The following is a 19090-nucleotide window of genomic DNA, read 5'->3' as shown; positions in this document are numbered from 1 at the left end:
CCAAACGAAAAAATTGATTAGAGACAATTGTAACGGTGGACGACATCAGAAAGTACGTTTGTGAAAATTTGATATAGGTATGGATGAAATCGAATAAAGGAAATTTGTAGAAATTATTAAATATACTATTACCATATTAAATTCAACATTATACCGTATTAAAATTAAATCTTCAATAAATAATATTCTAATAATAAATGTAAATCTAATTGTGAATATTATTTATTATATTAATTATGAAAGTTATAACATAGATAATAAATTTGGTATAATATAATTATGGTAATATTTTTTATATATTTCAAAAATCAATTTATTAATGTGAAAGTTAAAAAAAAAAAAAAAAGAAATCTTAATTAATAAAATAAATAAAATTTTAAGACATTTATAAAAAATCATGGGTAGGGTAGGTGATTCCTCTAAATATTTCTTTTGTTTATAAAACGAAGTCCACTGCTTTTGATTACTGTTGCCTCGAAGCATAAAGTAAAGATCTGTAGCACTCGCTAAATGCTACAAATCTAGATGCAGGCTTTGCTTCGTGACGGACTAGAGATTCGAAATGTGAAAATCTACATAACTTTTTACTGAGCAAGTGTAGGGATCAACATGCTAATAACATATAAAGTTTTGTGACAAACAACAAATAAAAGTGCTTAAATATAAGAACTATAACTGAGCTTACAGAAGGTGAGACTCACTCGTTAGTCCGCAATCTTACACCTGACTTGAAGGCGACGGAACGAAATCCTTTAACGGTGCAACCCAACCTGGCTGTCTGGAATGACCTGTAGAACCCCTGGTTGTTCTGCTAAGCAAAGCAGATAAATTTGTTTGGTTGTTCAGCTAAGGCGTGAACATCAATCTAAAACAACATTTAAGGCAATTATTGACAAAAGACAATAATAGACACAGGACTTTTCACCCTCTCAAAAGCAATTATTGAAGCATACGTTGAATTAATAAATCAGATTCATGATTTATATATCTTGTATTAGTTGATAAGAAGCTGGATTTGAATCTAAGTCTGAAGTTATAAACATAAACAACAAAAAATTCCATAGAACGTTACTGCCCATTAGCATAATAAGACTATTGTTTGACGTTTTTACTTGCCATAGATTTCTAGTTAAATGTGACGATACATTCACAGGAGTTAAAGGATAGTTTAAATAAACAAACTAAATGACAACTTATTTAGCTGATTATTGAGAAAATTAATGAAATAAACGCAATATAAAGTATCACTTAACATAAACTATTTCAAATGATTATGAGCGTGTAGACATTAGAAGTAGTTTGTACGAATCCAAGATTCAAGCGTGGCTAATTGAAAACAGGCAAAATAAAGGATAACCATTAAAAAAAAATTCTTTGTAATTTAATAACCGAAAAAATTCCTGTGTAAATTTAAAACTTAACGCCTAACCTGTTAGATACCAGTGTGGTTGATTTATTTATTTGAGTTATGGTTAGGAATATAGTGTGATTAAAGACTTGTCATTGTAAATGGATCAAAAGTAAAACGAAATGAATTTCAAAGTAAAGTGTACCTAGAAAAATATATGGAAAGTATAAAACAAACCATTTTTAAATACCAAAACGAAACTAACACAATAATTTAAGAATCACCAAAGGAATCAAACCTCAAATCATACCAAAGATAAATCGAGATGAGCATAACTCAACTGACGTTAAACTCAAAATCAGAGGTTCAATCCCTACGGTTGTCGGGGAAAAAATCACACAAAAGATATTACCGTAAAAGTTGAAAACATCTAAGTGGAGTTTAGGGGAAAGCTCGACAAAGCCAGAGGGATGTTCTAAAGTTGAAGGGGCCTAAGTATAGAATGTCAGTGTTTGGAGGACAAGATAATATCTATTTCCATCCACCTCAAATTTTGATTCCACGTGGTTCAAACGGTATTAATTTAACTGTTGGATTATAAAATTATTCAAGTTTAATCTAAACAATTATGTAAACTAACATATAAACTAAATTCTAATTTAGACAACTTTTCTTTTAGTATAAGTACTATGGAATCGAACCTCCAACTTCTAAAGAGAGAGGTCATGTCAATTACCGATGAACTAAGTTCATTTTGACAATTAACATAATCCTTTAAGCGTATTAGGTCAATGGTTTGATTTTAAATTTATTTTAGTTGTTCTTTGATAAACTTTTATACCAATGGAAGACAATTAACAATTGATTTTAATAATTTAGGCATAAATGATATACAACCAAGTCATAATGAAATTTATAATACGTAACTTCATCATACAAGTCATACACAAAAGAGTATGAAGATAGGAATCTCAATGCATGGTCAGCTGCGCCTCCCTAAAAGATCCATGCAATACTCATAGTTCTTGTTCATATGTAAACTAAGAAAGCAATCGGTCTTTTGGACATTGTCAAACAACATTAGAAAAATCTCAAGAGCATCGACAGAGCTCAAACCGGGTACCCATAAAGTTCATCAACCAACCATTTGGCCTTCTCCTCCTCTTTCTCACTTGTAATCAAGTACACAATCCTTTGAAGCTCTAAGTTATGCATCCTCATCTCAAATTGAAACTTCCAAATGATATTTAGTTAAATCGACCTGCTTCCTCTTCCTTCCTCCAAAGGATATTCATATCGCCCCGGTAAGACGATCATTGATTCGACTCTGCATCTGACGCAATTAGTCAACCACCAATTGTCTATTGGTGATTTCCTCCTCTTCTTCACCCCTCACCCAGGATACAACCAACCGTACAAGCACAACGTTTAGCATTCTAGAAAATGTAGAAAAATCTCTAAGATTTCAATAATATCAGCTCGTTTTCTCTTCCTACTCTAAAGGATGTTACTACTGCATTTGATTTCTTGTCCCCGCCATGCAATGCTGGTGGGTCTAAGATGAAGCAAAGGAAGGAGACGCAGAGAGTGGTAATGGTACATGGGAGGGGTGAGGAGAGTTGTAGGGTTCATCCAAAATAGCTATTATAAAGAAAAAAAGGTGGTTAGTGAGGAAGATGGGTGTAGTTAATAAATTAGATTCTTCAATTTGATTGAGGAAGATTCAAAAGCACAAACGAGTCCGGAGCAAAACACCAACGCATTAAACAAAATTCCAATCAACAAAGGAATGAAACCAAAACCAAGGTTGTTCGGTTAATTAAACCAAACAATTAGTTCTACAGAAAACAAGAAAACTACATCAACAAGTTCCACCACGAGATTAACGGATGAATAATCAGAGGAATTATCAATTAGAATTTGGGAAAAAGGTCGACCAACCTGACAAAAATGGAAACTCGAATGCCAAAGATGAGGCAGAAAGAAGAACCATATCGTCAAAAGCAAAGCCCCCAACTATTTCTTCTCTTTCTCTTTTCCCTACTCATTCTTCCATTTTACCAATTTCCAACTCTCTCTCACTCAGTCAAGCTTCTATCTCCCCCACCCCAGAAACTTCCTCTCGAGTCAAAAATCTGCTTAGCAGAGGCGATCATGGGAGCGCAAATGAGAGAGAGAGCATTTCCTCGTGGAGAGAGGAGAAGATGAAGAGAAAGCTTCATCCATGTCGATAGAAAGAGGGAAAGAGGGGGGGTCTCACTGAAGCAGGTGGCGGAAGCAGTTCATAGAAGCGACATGAGACGATGAACCGCAGTATGGAAACCCAAACGCATGGAAATGAGACGCGTAAACTCAATGTGTTAAATATGGGTGTGCATTTTGGGAACCTAAATCCAAAATATAGGATGTACTTAGAATACCCTCTGCTACGGAAAGGACAAACAATGATAAAACGACGAATGCAGAAGATGAAAACTACTCAAAGCTTAACTTATCATTTGATCAAAGTTATGAAGGTGATGAATCCCTAGACATCAACCTCGATCAATTTCAATCAACCCAATTACAACAATGGATTTCGCAAACTAAACAATCAGTAGCAGCAGTCTCATGATGATTATAATTTAATTATCTACACGAAGACGCAACTACTGAGGCTAAACTTACGGGAAACTCGAGAAACCTGGTCGGGAGTGAGCTTTGCAGAGAATCCACCAACAGCCGTCTTGTAACTGTAAACAAGCGCATCCTTGGCAGCCTCTTCACTGGAAATGCAGGAAAGAAGCATTGGTCCGATCGTCTTCATTTGCATTTCGAAAAACATGAACCGGAAAGCAGAGAGAAGTAAGAGACGAACCTTCCGAGAGCAGAAGCCAGGGTTCGGATATGGAAGTCCTTGGGGTTCTCATCCGGAGGAGTTTCGGTGTAAACAATGTGAACTGCGGGGGGTGAAGAGGGCATGGATGAAGCTATGGAATGAGTTGAAGAAGCTTCAACAGAATCAGCCATGGCGGTTGATATGGAAACGGCAAAGAAAGAAACTAACACAAACAATAATTTATTAGGGTTTGTTGAGTTCATCGTTCTTCTTCTTTAATAAGATACACTTAGATTCAAATACAAGTAGTATACACTTCGTCGCACCATAGCTCCCATTCTATGGATTTAATGAGATTAATATAATTGGGTAAATTTGTTTCAATTTTGTTATATTTGGTAAGTTTGACTAATGAAATGTGTAATTTTTTCATATCATCCTATGTATCCCATGTAGATGTGTCATTCTACATGAATCCACGTGTCCCTTCTATGTAAAGTACGGGCTTTTTGTGAATACACATACTTGAGACATTTGGGACCAGGCGCATTGGTAGATTTATTAAAGGGTCGGTAGGGACATATGCTCCTATTACATTATCGATTTTTGTGTTATAATAATAATTTTGAAGTGTCCAATTACGATCGATATATATTAAACAATACTTTATTTTTTAAAAAAAAATATAATTATAGTAGGGTGGTACATTATCGATTTTTGTGTTATAATAATAATTTTGAAGTGTCCAATTACGATCCATATATATTAAACAATACTTTATTTAAAAAAAATATATAATTATAGTAAGGTGGTTGTGCTAGGTATCAATAATTTTCTTTTCCCATATATCAAATTTCTTCTTATCACAAAATAGATTTTATTCCAAACATTAATAATTTTTTTTTTTAAATATCAAATTTCTTCTTAAACAGTCACAAAATAGATTTTATTCCAAATATCAATAATTTTCTTTCTTCAAATATCATATTTCTTCTTAAATTTCAATAATTTATTTTCCTCAAATATTAATTCTCTTTCCAAATTTCAATAATTTTATTTATCTCGAGGTCAATTTTATTCTCAAATTTCAATAATATCGTAAAAGGAAGATAATTTTTTAGAAAGAGAAAAAAAATAACTAAGATAAAATCCTAACTTATTTCCCATCATTTGTTATCTAACAATATATTTAGAAAAAAATTGTAACATCGTTGATCTAAACTTACATTACTTTTGTGTATATTTATTTTATTTAGTTTCAAAATTGAAGGTTACGAGATAAATTTTTTTCATTAATCTTTAGAATACACGTATCATATTAATTCACCAATAAATTCAAATTTTTCTTAATCTTTTTAGTTTTAATATTTTTCAATCTATGTGATTGTCTTATAGCTTATATTGGAAAATTTGTTGGATAAGTTAGATAATAAACTTATCATTTATTGATTTCAAAACATGAGAACTCGTAGAGGACAATTGTAATATGTATTAAATTAATTAATTTTTGAGTCTATTAATATTTTTTAACACATTTTTCGGTGTGTTTATTATACAGCGCCTCTATATAAATTTTCTAGATTCGCCACGGGTGATGAGAGACTTATAATAGTACGTGTTTGGGGTGCGGACTACTATAGTAGTTTGTGTTATTATAAGAGTAAGTTGTGTTCGGGGGTAGATTATGATAATCTCTCTTATTATAAATTATGTTTGGAGTGGAGACTATTATAATCAGGATTTTTCATTACTTTTTTTCTATATATATACAATATATAAAATAAACATTGTTCTTAAATCGAGTTTATTAAATCTTTTTAATTATAATATTCATTTAATAAATTTAGTCTCAATCTTTCATTGGTCTTTTTTTCATGTTACATCAAATAAAATTTTTTCTTCAAATGATTTTATTTAATATTGTTAAGTAGGATGTTCATTTTATAAATTTAGCCTCAATCTTATTTTTTTCATTATTCTTTTTTTGCATTCATATATATGGTACATTAAATACATTTTTTTACTTTTTTGCATGTGTTGGAATTTATGTCCTAAAACTCGTACTTTGTTATTTGATTCAATAAAATATATTATTGAATGCTATAATCTTAAAACCAATAAATTAAGGTCCCGATGCTATTTTTACTGAGTTTGTCTATACACTTGAATTTTATGTAGAGACATAAACATGAATTAAGTTCGAGTTAATAGCCCAAATAGTCTATAGTGTATGAATAAGGTAGGGCGCCTTATTCTGGAAAAACACTATGGATGCGGTCCGCTTCGTATTTAGTACAAACGATGTAATCCTGAATTGTTCATGTAGAGACATGGGAGTGGGGGCATTCTATGTAAATGGTTTACATAAGACTGGAACCCCGAAATAGTCATTTTAGTTATAACACCGTAAACTATAAACTAACTATTTCAATTATGATGACCTAGGTAACTTGATCTTAATCTTGAGCTAACTATGAACTTCTGTTCATTCGGTAGTATCCTTAGATCTGCATAGGTGAGGGCAACTCTTCATCGCTGACCCAATAAGCCTCCCATTTCAGGGATAAGACCGAGTGGATAGCTAGGGACATAAGGTGCAAGATGGAATTAACTCCTACCCACTTTTGGGATAGTAAATAGATTATTCCCTTAAGGATTGAATCCAAGTCTTGAACAAGGGGCCCCACCTTCTCATTGGCCCGAGAAGGACTCAGGTTTATAGGTTGGACCTTAAACCAATTGTTCAATAGTGGATTAGTAGGTCTTAAGGAGCAAGATGTAATCTCGGGGGTAAAACAGTATTTTGACCCAACCAAGATTACGAACAACCTGTGAAGATCAACTTACTCATCATGGTTATATCAGGTAGACAGAAATATATCTATAGTGAGGGGAGTACAATTAAGAGTCTTTAGTGGAATGACTCTTTAGTTAATGAATGTTGATTAAGCTTGGTCTAAAAGAGTTTAGCCAGTTAATCTCGAATAGTTGGAGCCCATGATCTATAGGTCCATTAGGCTCCCCTACTAGCTCATATGGATTCAATTAAGAACAATATGGTGAAGTAATTTACTCGAATTATTCAAATTAGGAAAAGAGAGAGAAACCGACAAGTATATATGATATAATTCAGTAATTATAATCTTTAAACTTTATATTCAAATATGATTTGAATTTTAGAAAAATGAATGCGAATTCATACTCGGAAGGTTAGAATTACTCAAGACGGGTAAAATAGAAAAAAGTCAAAAAGTTGACTTTTAACTAAGAAAAGTCAAAGTTTGACTTTGACTAAAATTGGTTAAAAGACCAAATTGTCCTTTGACTAATTTCTTTATTAACTAAATGTTAATGGAAAATGTGGCAGATTATTATGAATTAGAAGCCACTAATTTCATTAAATAGTTAATGGATTAATTAGGTGTTGAGATTATATGAAATAAATTGCATGCTTTTGCATGTAATTTTAATATATAAACTTCTCATTACAGAATGAGTGATGGATGATGATTTCTCATAAAATCTCTAAACGATATACCTTCTTCCTTCCATCTCTCTAAAAGTTTACTTCACATAACGAGTCCCACAACTCGGTTCTTGGTCATGAGATTAGTAGGTCAACATAGTGGTTGTCATTTGATCGTGATCTTCAGCTAGAGAAGAAGTTTTGGATCGAAGAAGAAGTTGAGAACTACAAAAGGTAAGCTTATCCTTTACCTTTTACATTCTTCGTTTATGTCCATCGTCTAGTAGTTGCATGTTAATTTCTAAATCGTTTAGATGCATATAGAGTAAAACATGATCGTTTTCTTCCGCGGTTGCATTCTCTTTGTTGTTTTTTCCATCAGCATGCATATATATGGTACATGAAATAAAGATTTTTCTTCAAATGGTTTTATTTAATCTACTTAATTACGCGTTCATTTCATAAATTTAGGTTTAATCTTGCTTTTTCACTAATCTTTTTTGCCCTACACATATAATGAAAAACACATAATTCCAAATTAATATTAATAATCTTCTTAATTAGGATCCTCATTCGATTATTTTTTGGGTTAATATCCACAAAGTCTTTCCTCATTTGTTTAGGTTATTGTGTTCGATATTCATTTAAGTATACATCGCTATGATTTGCCTACATAATTACTTACGTAAAAAAGCAAGACAAAAGACATTTGCAATATATATTTACTAAAACAATAATTCATTAACATAGATAAGTTTTTTAACAAAAGAGTTTACAATACATTAACAAATAAAGATAAACACATAAAAACACAAGAACCACCCGAAAAAAGGAAAAAAAAAATCGACAATCCGTCAAGCGTTATTTTCCAGCAACACGGTACAATACTCCAACTTAAGCTCGGTGGGTATCATCAAGAAAGCTTCCATGTCTTGGAAACTGTGCATTATGATCCGCATAAGCTGCACCTTATCGCGACTTCTGCACGATATTCGTCCTCCGCTTGACGTTGCTTTTTCGGCCTTTCTGCAATGGTCTTCAATTGGTTATTCATGAATTCCATTGTATTGCGAATGACCTCTACAATTTCAGCCGTTTGTCCTCCCCGTTTTCTCATGCTTCTGCTTGAAGCATTTCTCCCCTCACTCGATCGATCTGGTAAGTACGGACAACAACAAAATTCTTGTTTAAAGATCAATGAAATAAAAGCAATAACAAACATCTCTAAAGATAGCGACAAAGCTTGTCGAAGTCATTAACTCAAAATGAAAGAACAAATTCACATGAACAGAAAGAAGGGAATTACAAAGATGAAGCCAATATGAAAGTGAAATGAATTAGCCATGTGAATGAATAATGAAAAACGTATCAAAGAAGTAAGGACGTTTGTTCAAACACGAATACAAACGCAGTGTGGGATATCATATTTATGATAGAAGATGAGAGTAATTAATGATGCCCATTAATGAGACGCGTAAACTCAATGTGTTAGATATGGGTGTGCATTTTGGGAACCTAAATCCAAAATATATGATGTACTAAGAATACCCTTTGCTACGGAAAGGACAAACAATGATAAAACGATGAATGCAGAAGATAAAACTACTCAAAGCTTAACTCATCATTTGATCTGATAAAACTACTCAAAGCTTAACTCATCATTTGATCAGGGTTATGAAGTTGATGAATCCCTAGACATCATCCTCGATCAAATTCAATCAACCCAATTACATCAATGGATTTCGCAAACTAAACAATCAGCAGCAGCAGTCCCATAATGATTATAACTTAATTATCTACACGAAGACGCAACTACTGAGGCCGAACTTACGGGAAACTCGAGAAACCTGGTCGGGAGTGAGCTTTGCAGAGAATCCACCAACAGCCGTCTTGTAACTGTAAACAAGCGCATTCTTGGGAGCCCCTTCACTGGAAATGCAGAAAAGAAGCATTTGTCCGATCGTCTTCATTTGCATTTCGAAAAACAAGAACCGGAAAGCAGAGAGAAGTAAGAGACGAACCTTCCGAGAGCAGAAGCCAGGGTTCGGATATGGAAGTGCTTGGGGTCCTCATCCGGAGGAGTTTCGGTGTACGCAATGTGACCTTCGGGGCGTGAAGAGGATATGGATGAAGCTAAGGAATGAGTTGAAGAAGCTTCATCAGAATCAGCCATGGTGGTTGATATGGAAATGGCAAAGAAAGACAATAACACAAACAATAATTTCGTAGGGTTTTGAGTTCATCATCCTTCTTCTTTAATAAGGTATTCTCAATTCAAATACAAATAGCATACACTTCGGCGCACTAAAGCTCCCAATTCTATCGATTAATGAAATTAATTCAGTTGGTAAATTTATGGTTTTTTTAACTGATATTTTCAAATATCTCATTACTATCTAACAATCGTCTATTCGAAATTTTGTAAATATTTTGTTAAATCTATCTTTTGTTTGGCTAATTTTTTCTTTATCCTATGTGCTTTGTGATAAGTATATTTAGTGTCATCTTCGTTCCATATATGGGTATTTGTGGATTGGCTTTAAAAAGCAACCCAAATAACCATTATTAAAAAATAAACCCAGAGATTGGAATGAATTGGGTTGTTCGTTCCAGTTACTAAGTCATTTATCTAAATTCCAGTACTAAAAAAATAAAAAGTTAATGCGTTAAGACTTAATCTAAATATTTTTAATGAAAATTTTATTTCCAAAATGTTAAAAAATTACTTGTTGGAGATTATCAGAAAATAAATTTTAAAAAACATTAATAAAATTAAATAACACTAAAATAGATATATGTATTATTTTTATGTTTTATCTTTTTATCTTCCGTGAAATATTCTTGGATGTAATGGAAGTATTGCATCGAACTTTTGTATTGAGCTCTATGCCTTGGAATTTAGTTTAAACAAAAAGAAAGTTTGAGAAGTCTATATTATATTGTTGAATTGAGGATAAGAGTGAAGAAATGACATTCAATTTGATTGAAGAAGATTTGGAAACTAGGAGTGCAAAACAATAGAACAAACTAGGACTTGAAAAGAAAAAAAGTATGAAACAAAATTCTAATCAACCAAAGGAAATGTGACCAAGACCAAGGTTGTTTGAATGTTTTTTTAAAGTCTATCTCAATGAGGCAAAGAAAACAAAAAAAAAAAAAAAATTGTCAATAACAACCTCCACAACTCAATCCAAAAACCAACCACGAATGTGACTAAAAAAGATAATAAAAATTAGCAAACCCAACAGCATACATGGTTATTTAGAGAACCAAACCAAGGCTGTTTGGTCGTAACAGAAAACAAGAAAGTTATATAAGGAAATTCCAGCACGAGATCAACCGAAGAAGAATCAAAAGGAATAACATAAAATTTGGGAAAAAGATAGATCAATCTAACTAAATGGAAGAAATACCAAAATTCCCGCCCAAATAACAGAATTCAAAATTCAATATTAACAGCAACTAGGATGCCAAAGATGAAGCAGGAAGAAGGTAGTCAAGATTCTTGATTTGATGTGATAATGTGAGAAAGCTAAAAGCGAGTGTGTGTGTGTGTGTGTGTATATACAAGTAGGTAGTCAAGATTCCAATTTTGATGTCCATACGTTATACATCTTCTGAAGTTCTCTTAAGTCACTGGACTTCAAAGAAATTTTGTAAAGCTCCCTTAATCTTGAAGCTTCACCAGATTTGTTTGGTGTCATTTGAGGTTGGGATGTAGAGGATTTGCCTGAACTTGTAGGAAGTGTCATTGCCACCATTTTCTTCAATAGCATTTGCAAATGATTCCAAAATTTTGAATGTATTTCGGAGTATTTTGTTTTCAGAGAATCTGCATCAGTATCGGAGATATGTCGTCCTTCAAGCATGCGAGAGAATGCCAATTCTAGCATCTGGAGAGAAATAAATTATGAGTTATGAAGAGCAAAATAAACTAGCACCCAACCCTGAAGAACAGACACCGAAACTATTTTCAAGAATGGTCAATGACATGAAAAATCGTTTCCTAAAAAACCAATGAGTGGCCGGGCAAACCAAACAAAATCAGTTCGAAGACTAAAAAGAAAAGGCTATTTCAAACTCAAGGTTGAATCTCCATGAGTCCACAGCAAAATGTTTAAGGTTATAGCATGAAATATTAGAGAGAGAGAGAGAGTCGTACTGCATTCGAATGTAGAGAGCTTGACAAGGTTAATGAAAGAGATGATCGTTCAACCAAAATGGTCAGATACATAGCGGGATGTGTTTTAGGGCCATAAAACTCCATGGCTCTCTGCCAGTTTCTATCAGCCAAGGAAGCATACTGTTTTACCCGTTGGAGAATGCTGTTATCATCTTTAGACAAGCTCTTTTTCCAGCCCTCTGACTCCAAATACTTCAAAGAACAATTCTTTTGATAACAAGCTAGTTGGAAATAAGCATATGCAGCTTCCTGTTTACGTATGTCACCCAGAGATTCATATATGGATAGTGCCTCTCTAATGGCATCATTTGCTGAAATCTTGTGCTTTTTAGATCCTTTCTTAGATCCTTTACTATTAGGAGTTGTGTGACCTGACCCAACATCTTCCGATAATTCAATATCATGTACCTCGTTTGTATCTAGCCTTGCCAAAAGCATACCAAGCCTCAGATACGTGTGAGCAAGCTGTGTGTAAACCTCAGCCTTCAGGTTGCCAGGCACAGCAATAGAATCTTCAGCAACACTGTTCAGTTCGTTTTTTGCTGCCCCATAATATCTTAGCGATTCAGTATATTCAAGTTCAGCAGTCTCCAATGCTTGATAATATGCATTATGTACAATTGCATGCGCTTTTAGATCTTCGATTTTTGACACTATCTCCTCAGCTAATGCTCGCCTACCATGACCCAAATTGCAGTTAATCAGTATGATGTTTGTATGATCAGAAACAGCTCTAAATGCCTCAATGGCACCTGCAAATGCCGTTTCAGCTTTTTTCAGCTCTTTCCTTTCAAGTCTCCATCGACCTAGTTCATTGCAAACCCAACCCTTTTTACTCATAACAGATTGCAGTTCAGCGGATCCAACAGGGAGTTGCCCTAATGCCTTTCTAGCTTCTTCATAACAGCTTAGGGCTGCAGTTAAATTGCATTCTGATCCTCTAGAAACAGGACCCCCAAGATACTTAAATATTCCACCAGTTTTAACTTTCTGAGATTCCTTAGAATTCACATGAGATTGAGAAGTCGCACTAAGAACACTACCACAAGTCTCCACACTATCCTCCACTTCTTCAGAATTACCCATGGAAAAATTTGCCCCAGAATGAACGGTGTTGCAAGCTTCTACTGGGATTTGAGCATTTCTTTTTGCTTCTAGATGTCTAGGGTTAGAGCCCATTCCATTCTCAATCTTTGGACAATTATAATCATGTTCACGATCACCTGAGACAGAGTGGCCAGTGGAAGTCTTAAAATGCGTCTTTTTATTGTGTTTCCTGCTGTAGAAAATTGATTCCCTCCTACTACTGCTAGCACTGCTTCCACTGTTTGCCCTATCACTCTGGCAGCTGCAGTTTACCAAGGAGCAAGCGTTGCAGTTTTTAAATTTTCCAAGCTTCTTTTTGAGCCTATTAACTTCTTTCACAACTTCAGATGAGATCTTCAATTCTCTTGTGGAAACGTTGTTTTCTGCTTTTTCAGAGGCTTCTCTACCATATATAGAATGAAATTCCACATATACATCACCAACTAATGTCCATGTCTTGGCCCAAAACAGATACGTGGAAGAATAATGGTCTAATGAAATGTCATCACAATGCAAATCAACTTCTTTCAGATCTTGATTGAATGATCTCAACTTTTCATCTTTATCATTCAATTTATTCTGCAAAAGCGGGGTTCCAGCCATCGAGGAAATGAATCTAGTCTCTTCAAGTTCCTGGGGCATAGATCCATAAACAAGACATGCCAATTCTACAACTTTTAAGGCCTGATGCAGCTGGCCGTCCTCCTTATACGCTTGACCAAGAGCTAAATAAGACTCTCCAAGCAAAAGAACCAATTTCCATAATCTATTGTCCAATTTTGATTTTGGAAGCCATTCACGAAGGTCACAGACTTCAATACAGTCAACGTCACCACATGCACAGACAGAGATATTAATAGGAGAAGGTAGGCTATCATGCACCACACCAATATGGTCCACCATCTTTGGTTCTGAGCTTTGTAGCTGGCGCATCCATCTAAGGGACTTGATAGCTTGAGAGACATGATGTATTGCAGCTAACTTGGAAGATATTGGATCAGCAACAGTCTGAACTACATGTGAGGCAGTAGGAGAAACATTACAAACTGCAAAGCTTTCCTCGTCTTGGGAATTTTCTGCCACCAACGGTGGTTCTATCCCAAGTGGATCTCTCAACGATATCATTCTTGGAGAAGATACATAAGCCTCTGACATTATTGATGAAGAAGCTTCTGACAACAAATTTGGATGATGTTGATCACCTTCAACGAATTTGTCTTCTACTACAAGAGGGGAGGGACCATCACATTTACCTGTTTCTGATAAACTGCTTAGAAAGTCCAAGGACTCTTCTTCTTCAGCATCCACAACTTCAACTTTACATCCCAGTGGAAGTGAATCTAGAGTTAAATCTAAATCGTCATCGTAGTTTAAAATGAGCCTTGCAAACTGTTCATGAGCAAATGCACGAACCACCTGCTTACCACGGCCTTTATTATCAGTTATCTGGATATTAAGTAAAACTTGACCACAAAACACAAAAACATGCAATCTAAGGTACTGTTGGAGACGATATCATTACCAAGTGATCAGGCTCATCAAGAAAATCTAAACACTTCTTAAAGAACCTCGCACATTTAACCTTGTTAGAAGGATTCTGCAAAAGAGAAACAAAATTGCAACAACCAAACCATTTCGAAGATGCAAAAACAAGAAATAGAAGCATAAATCTTCCTCACCATAGAAAGTGAGAGTCGGTGGGCTATACGGTAGAGGAGTGTGCCAAATGAAAATAAGGAGTCACATCGCCCTCTATATAGCATTGAGGGTAAGGAATTCGAGCTATCATCAAAATCACTAGGGGAATGGTTCTTAGGGATTAGAGAAAGATCAAAAAGTTGAATCCCATCTTCACCTGCACCTTTATAAAGCTGCAAACATTTGAAGTTTAGTATATCCACAAGGTTAACAATCCATGTAGAATAAACTCACAATTCATATCAGAGATCCGGGAAGGAAGAAAAATGTGATTACCCAGTAAGCCCCAGGATCTTGTTTGCAGTTTTCTTGGAGAAATCTCAAGACAGAGAGGCCATTTTGTTGTACAACATAAGGATGGAAAGCAGGAGTACCGTCATCTGAGACCCCTTTTAAGAGGAATATATCATCTGTCTTCAGAAGCTCATATCCTTGAACAACACCATTTTCATGATAACAAATGGCTAATTCAGGAACACTTGCCATGACATTGTCAAGCCAAGCTTCAAGCCAAGTTAGTGGAGTGACCTGAAAAAAGAAGTGTTAACATAAAAATAATCATTAAACAAAGTTAGTCAACGATACCATGTCCCACCTGTCGAGTAATATCCCATAAATGCAAACTCACAGCGATGTACTTTTCATTACTGAACAGAAGCAGATCACTACCAATAAGCATACGAAAATTGTAAAATTGCCAAAACAGAACTCGTAGGAACTCATCATCACCAACACTTCTATGCTTTTCAGACTCTTGATTCGAGCACCTAGGCTTCCCACCAACTTCTGAAACTTTTTTGACGGGATCATGCTTCTTACTTCTTTTACCCTTCTTGCTTCCCCAAAAGAACGCATCTTGCTTAACTTCCTTATATTGAGCACAAGAATTAATATCCTTTTGTGAAGCACCATCAGTCTGCTCGAGAACCTGAGATGTACTTCCTCCGGGAAGAACAGATGACTTAGATTGCTCCTTTGTTGTAGCATTGTAAGTTGGAGGGCAATCACAAGCCTCCATTCTTACTGAATGCATAGCAAAATTCAAAAATAGAGATTGTTCTGCGCACTTTGATTGATTTTTATGCCTCCTAACCAGCTTTTCTCCTTCTTCAACATCAGGCCTACAATTTCACAACATGTCAATGAAAAGTTAACATCACAATTACATTTCCCATGACATCTAACAACCAAAATAAATCACCTAGAAAAGTGACAAATTGTAGGTGAAAACAGCAGGACTAAAATTTTGACAGCAAAGAAAAGACTGCCAAGTACATACCCTGTACTCAGAACAAGTGCTTGTCCAATGCGATAAACAGCAATGGACAGCCGGGCCTTTGCATAAGGCATTTTAAAGATCTGCTTAAGGATGTCAGCTGGAGCTATCACATCTATTTCATCTCCATATTCGACCAAACCAGATACAGCAAGAGCTTCACACTTTCTGGTAAGATTTGAAGCAACAGCACCTCCATCCCAAGGTAAATCTGAAACATGTGAATGCTACTGTCATCCAAGTAACAATATAGTTATAAGAAAATGTAGAATGTACCGGAGGGTTTAACTAGTTCAAGGGAGATTTTAAAAATTAAAAAGTCATGCTGCCCGATAGAATAGAATGGAAACTCCAACCAAACAAAATTCTGCAGACTTTCAACTGTATCTTTGGCAAATATTGCCTACAAACATTACAGAAATTAAAAAAATAGGATTTCTCTCCAATTACATATGACACTCTGATCAAGATCAAGCAGGGAAATGATATCTCCTTTGTCCCTTGATTTCAATCCACCTTTTATGTTCAAGATTCCATGCATTATTGATTATGAACCATTATGGAGATAACGAATTAAGACCTGGGATAAATGATACTTGGAACAAGGAAGTCAGTCAATATGTGATAGAATTGCAATTCCCGTTGCCATAGAAAAAACAAAAACTTAAGTCAAATATATTCCTTCCGAGAAAAAAAAAAAAGTATTTTGGTTCAACAACAAGAAACAGTCAACAGAAGTTGCACTTATCTACTTCCACTCTAGAATTGCAATCACGTTGCCACTAAAGTTGCAGTTATCTTCTCCAACTTTAGAATTGCGTAAGGCTACTATATCAAAGTAAACAGATGTCTCGCGCCAACACAATAAGTTAATTTATATTTGTCATAGGCCAGATCATTGATCTACAAGGTTTGAGCTATGTTTAGCAGTGCGCAATATCAACAAAAGCATAGCATTAAACTTAAATGGCAGAACAAACCTCCAGCGTCCTTGGACTGCAGTGCCCCAATCGGGAGAACCTTTTCATGGGAGTTCGAAGGAAGAGGAGGTAAATTGAGATCTGTCTCAGTAGGAAGCACTCGATACCGCGGAGCTGTCACGCTGTCACAAAAAAAAAAAAAAAAAAAAAAACCAACGAAAAAACCAAATTACTGATAAACTCACTCCAAATATTAAACAAGAAGAAAACAATTCGCATGAATGTGATGAGTAATAGATAAATGGAGGGAACAAGAAGTTCAATACGTTTGGCACGAAGGAACAAGAGCAGAATTGAAGGCGTGGAATTCTTTATCAGTAGGAACGGGAATAGAGCCGCAGAGAAAACCACTGGCAGGTTTTGGCCTCACAATTTCAAGTTTTCCGATGCATTGAACCTCTCGCGAGGAACCCTCGGAAGACGCCGGCGATGCCTCCATGGAATTAACTTCAACGCCAACGTGCTTAGGGATCTTCTTCTTCGAATTTCTGAAGGGTATCTGAGCTTACGGATACCGCGGTTCCAACATCCCGGCGTCCGTCCGTCCGTCGATTGGTGGAGTATCGTCGTTATTCTTCGAAAGTGAAAAATAATCATTTTCGATCTTTTTTTCAGTAAAATTTAAATATGAAAAATGTTTTTGTCTTCTAGGAGTATCCGGTTATTCTTCACTAGAACTAGAACCTTCAAATTACCGACACCCATAAATATAACCTGAATCCCAGGCCCGCTGTTGTTTTTAGAAAGCCCAGGCCCGGTTGTAAGCATCGTATATGAGTCCATGAGTCTAAAAGAAAATGGGCCATATACAAACATCAAGCCCAAATAATAACACACTTTGGGGCCTTTTAAACCGGGCTGCCCGAATGACCCGAATACAGAGTCTCAATCCAACCCAACACAAACCTTAAATTTTGGGGTTGGGTAGGGTTGTTGTTTTTTTTTTCTTTCGTTAAAATGATTGCTATTGTACTTTAATTTGTAATTAATTTTTAGCTTTCGATAATATAAATAAACTTATGCCTCTTTTGGGTTTACCAATTTTTATTATTTTATCAGATTGAATACTCATTTGGACTTTATAGACTTTGATATGTGGTTCTATTTCAAAACTAATTGATAATAATAATAATAACCCAAAAAATGAGTGTCAAATCTTTTTTATTTTTTTTACGTGGAATTGTCAACCTAACTTATACATATGGCACTCCAAGTTTGAGTTAAACAAATTGCATTCATGCAAACAAAATTCTTTTCTTATTGATCTTTTTAGACCATTGTAGCTTTAGTTTTAGAATTTGAAAATTGTTATTACCTTAATTTCAAAACTTCTACCTTAATTCTAAATTTGAAAACAGAAATTAAAAAATTAGTCAATTGTGAAGATCATCTTCTTAAAATTAAATTTAAAATTTAAAATTGGAAGTAACATATTTATAATTTATCTTATGAAAGTAGAAAAAGACTAAATGTCAAATATATTTCTAAATCTAAAACCTTCATGTTTTGTTTATTAGACACTTATGTCATATTTGTTTCTAAACTTTTACTCATGTATTTAACACACACACATATACATATTTCACTTTTGTGGCATAATAGTTTCACGATTTTTATGACATATTTATCCATCCTATCATAAGAGAAATGAGGCATATCATCGTTATTCCCGATAAAGACAAAGTCAATTTGGACATAGATCAATATAAGAAATATTGAGTACTCTCTCAAATGTCAAATGCTCTATATGCATCCCGATCTATAATTATCATGAAAAAAAAACAATAATAACAAAAAAAGATATGGCTTATACTTTTTTTTCCCTAAATATTATGTTAATTGAATTGTGAAAGCGTCTTATTGTCCTTTGTTTGCAGCCAAATAGCCATTGGTCTTGCCTTTGCCCAATTAGATCTTTTTATTATCAAAAAAAAAATCTAAAGGAATAGTTTTAACTTTTAAGTTTCAAATGAAATTCTTCTTCAACTCTTTAAGATTGTGTTTTGTTGTATATCTTTGGTTGTGTGAGCATAGTTCAATAACACCAATCTTTTTTTCTTAGTTCATTATTAGCAAAGAGATCTCCACTTTCTATAGGTTAAAAACCATTTGTCATTTTCCATTGTTGTATTTTTCTAGAGAAGAGGAGGAAAAAAAAGAGCTCACTTCAATTATTTATTTTTTTTTTTTAAAAAAAGAATAATAACAACAACACATTTGAGTATAATGTGTCAA

At 34.5% G+C, this 19090-nt stretch overlaps 2 protein-coding genes across 11 annotated transcripts; both read right to left on the bottom strand.

Moving 5' to 3' along the window:
* Positions 1–563: 563 nt before the first annotated feature.
* LOC103485420 (subtilisin-like protease SBT3.6) lies at positions 564–9958 on the bottom strand. Of its 9 annotated transcripts, none has more exons than XM_051081984.1 (3): positions 9654–9950; positions 4016–4113; positions 564–865 (listed from the first exon to the last, which is right to left on the bottom strand). In XM_051081984.1, exons 1-3 carry the CDS (start codon positions 9803–9805, stop codon positions 861–863), a joined length of 255 nt encoding a protein of 84 aa, XP_050937941.1. In that variant the 5' UTR covers positions 9806–9950; the 3' UTR covers positions 564–860. The 9 variants fall into 9 exon arrangements, with proteins under 9 accessions (XP_050937941.1, XP_050937939.1, XP_050937940.1 ...); XM_051081982.1 differs by having other exon boundaries at positions 564–811; positions 9654–9876; XM_051081983.1 differs by having other exon boundaries at positions 564–808; positions 9654–9862.
* Positions 9959–10974: 1016 nt separating this feature from the next.
* Positions 10975–17519, bottom strand: LOC103485704 (uncharacterized). Of its 2 annotated transcripts, XM_051081979.1 has the most exons (9): positions 17122–17519; positions 16856–16977; positions 15879–16086; positions 15195–15720; positions 14876–15127; positions 14581–14772; positions 14424–14498; positions 11795–14317; positions 10975–11525 (listed from the first exon to the last, which is right to left on the bottom strand). In XM_051081979.1, exons 1-9 carry the CDS (start codon positions 17292–17294, stop codon positions 11211–11213), a joined length of 4386 nt encoding a protein of 1461 aa, XP_050937936.1. In that variant the 5' UTR covers positions 17295–17519; the 3' UTR covers positions 10975–11210. The 2 variants fall into 2 exon arrangements, with proteins under 2 accessions (XP_050937936.1, XP_050937937.1); XM_051081980.1 differs by lacking the exon at positions 17122–17519 and having other exon boundaries at positions 15879–16105; positions 16856–16974.
* Between the last annotated feature and the right edge of the window lie 1571 nt (positions 17520–19090).

Source organism: Cucumis melo, chromosome 3, assembly GCF_025177605.1.
Source record: "Cucumis melo cultivar AY chromosome 3, USDA_Cmelo_AY_1.0, whole genome shotgun sequence".
Taxonomy (NCBI): domain Eukaryota; kingdom Viridiplantae; phylum Streptophyta; class Magnoliopsida; order Cucurbitales; family Cucurbitaceae; genus Cucumis; species Cucumis melo.
The sequence above is the reverse complement of the archived record's forward strand: the minus strand, read 5'-3'. Positions and strand labels throughout refer to the sequence as shown.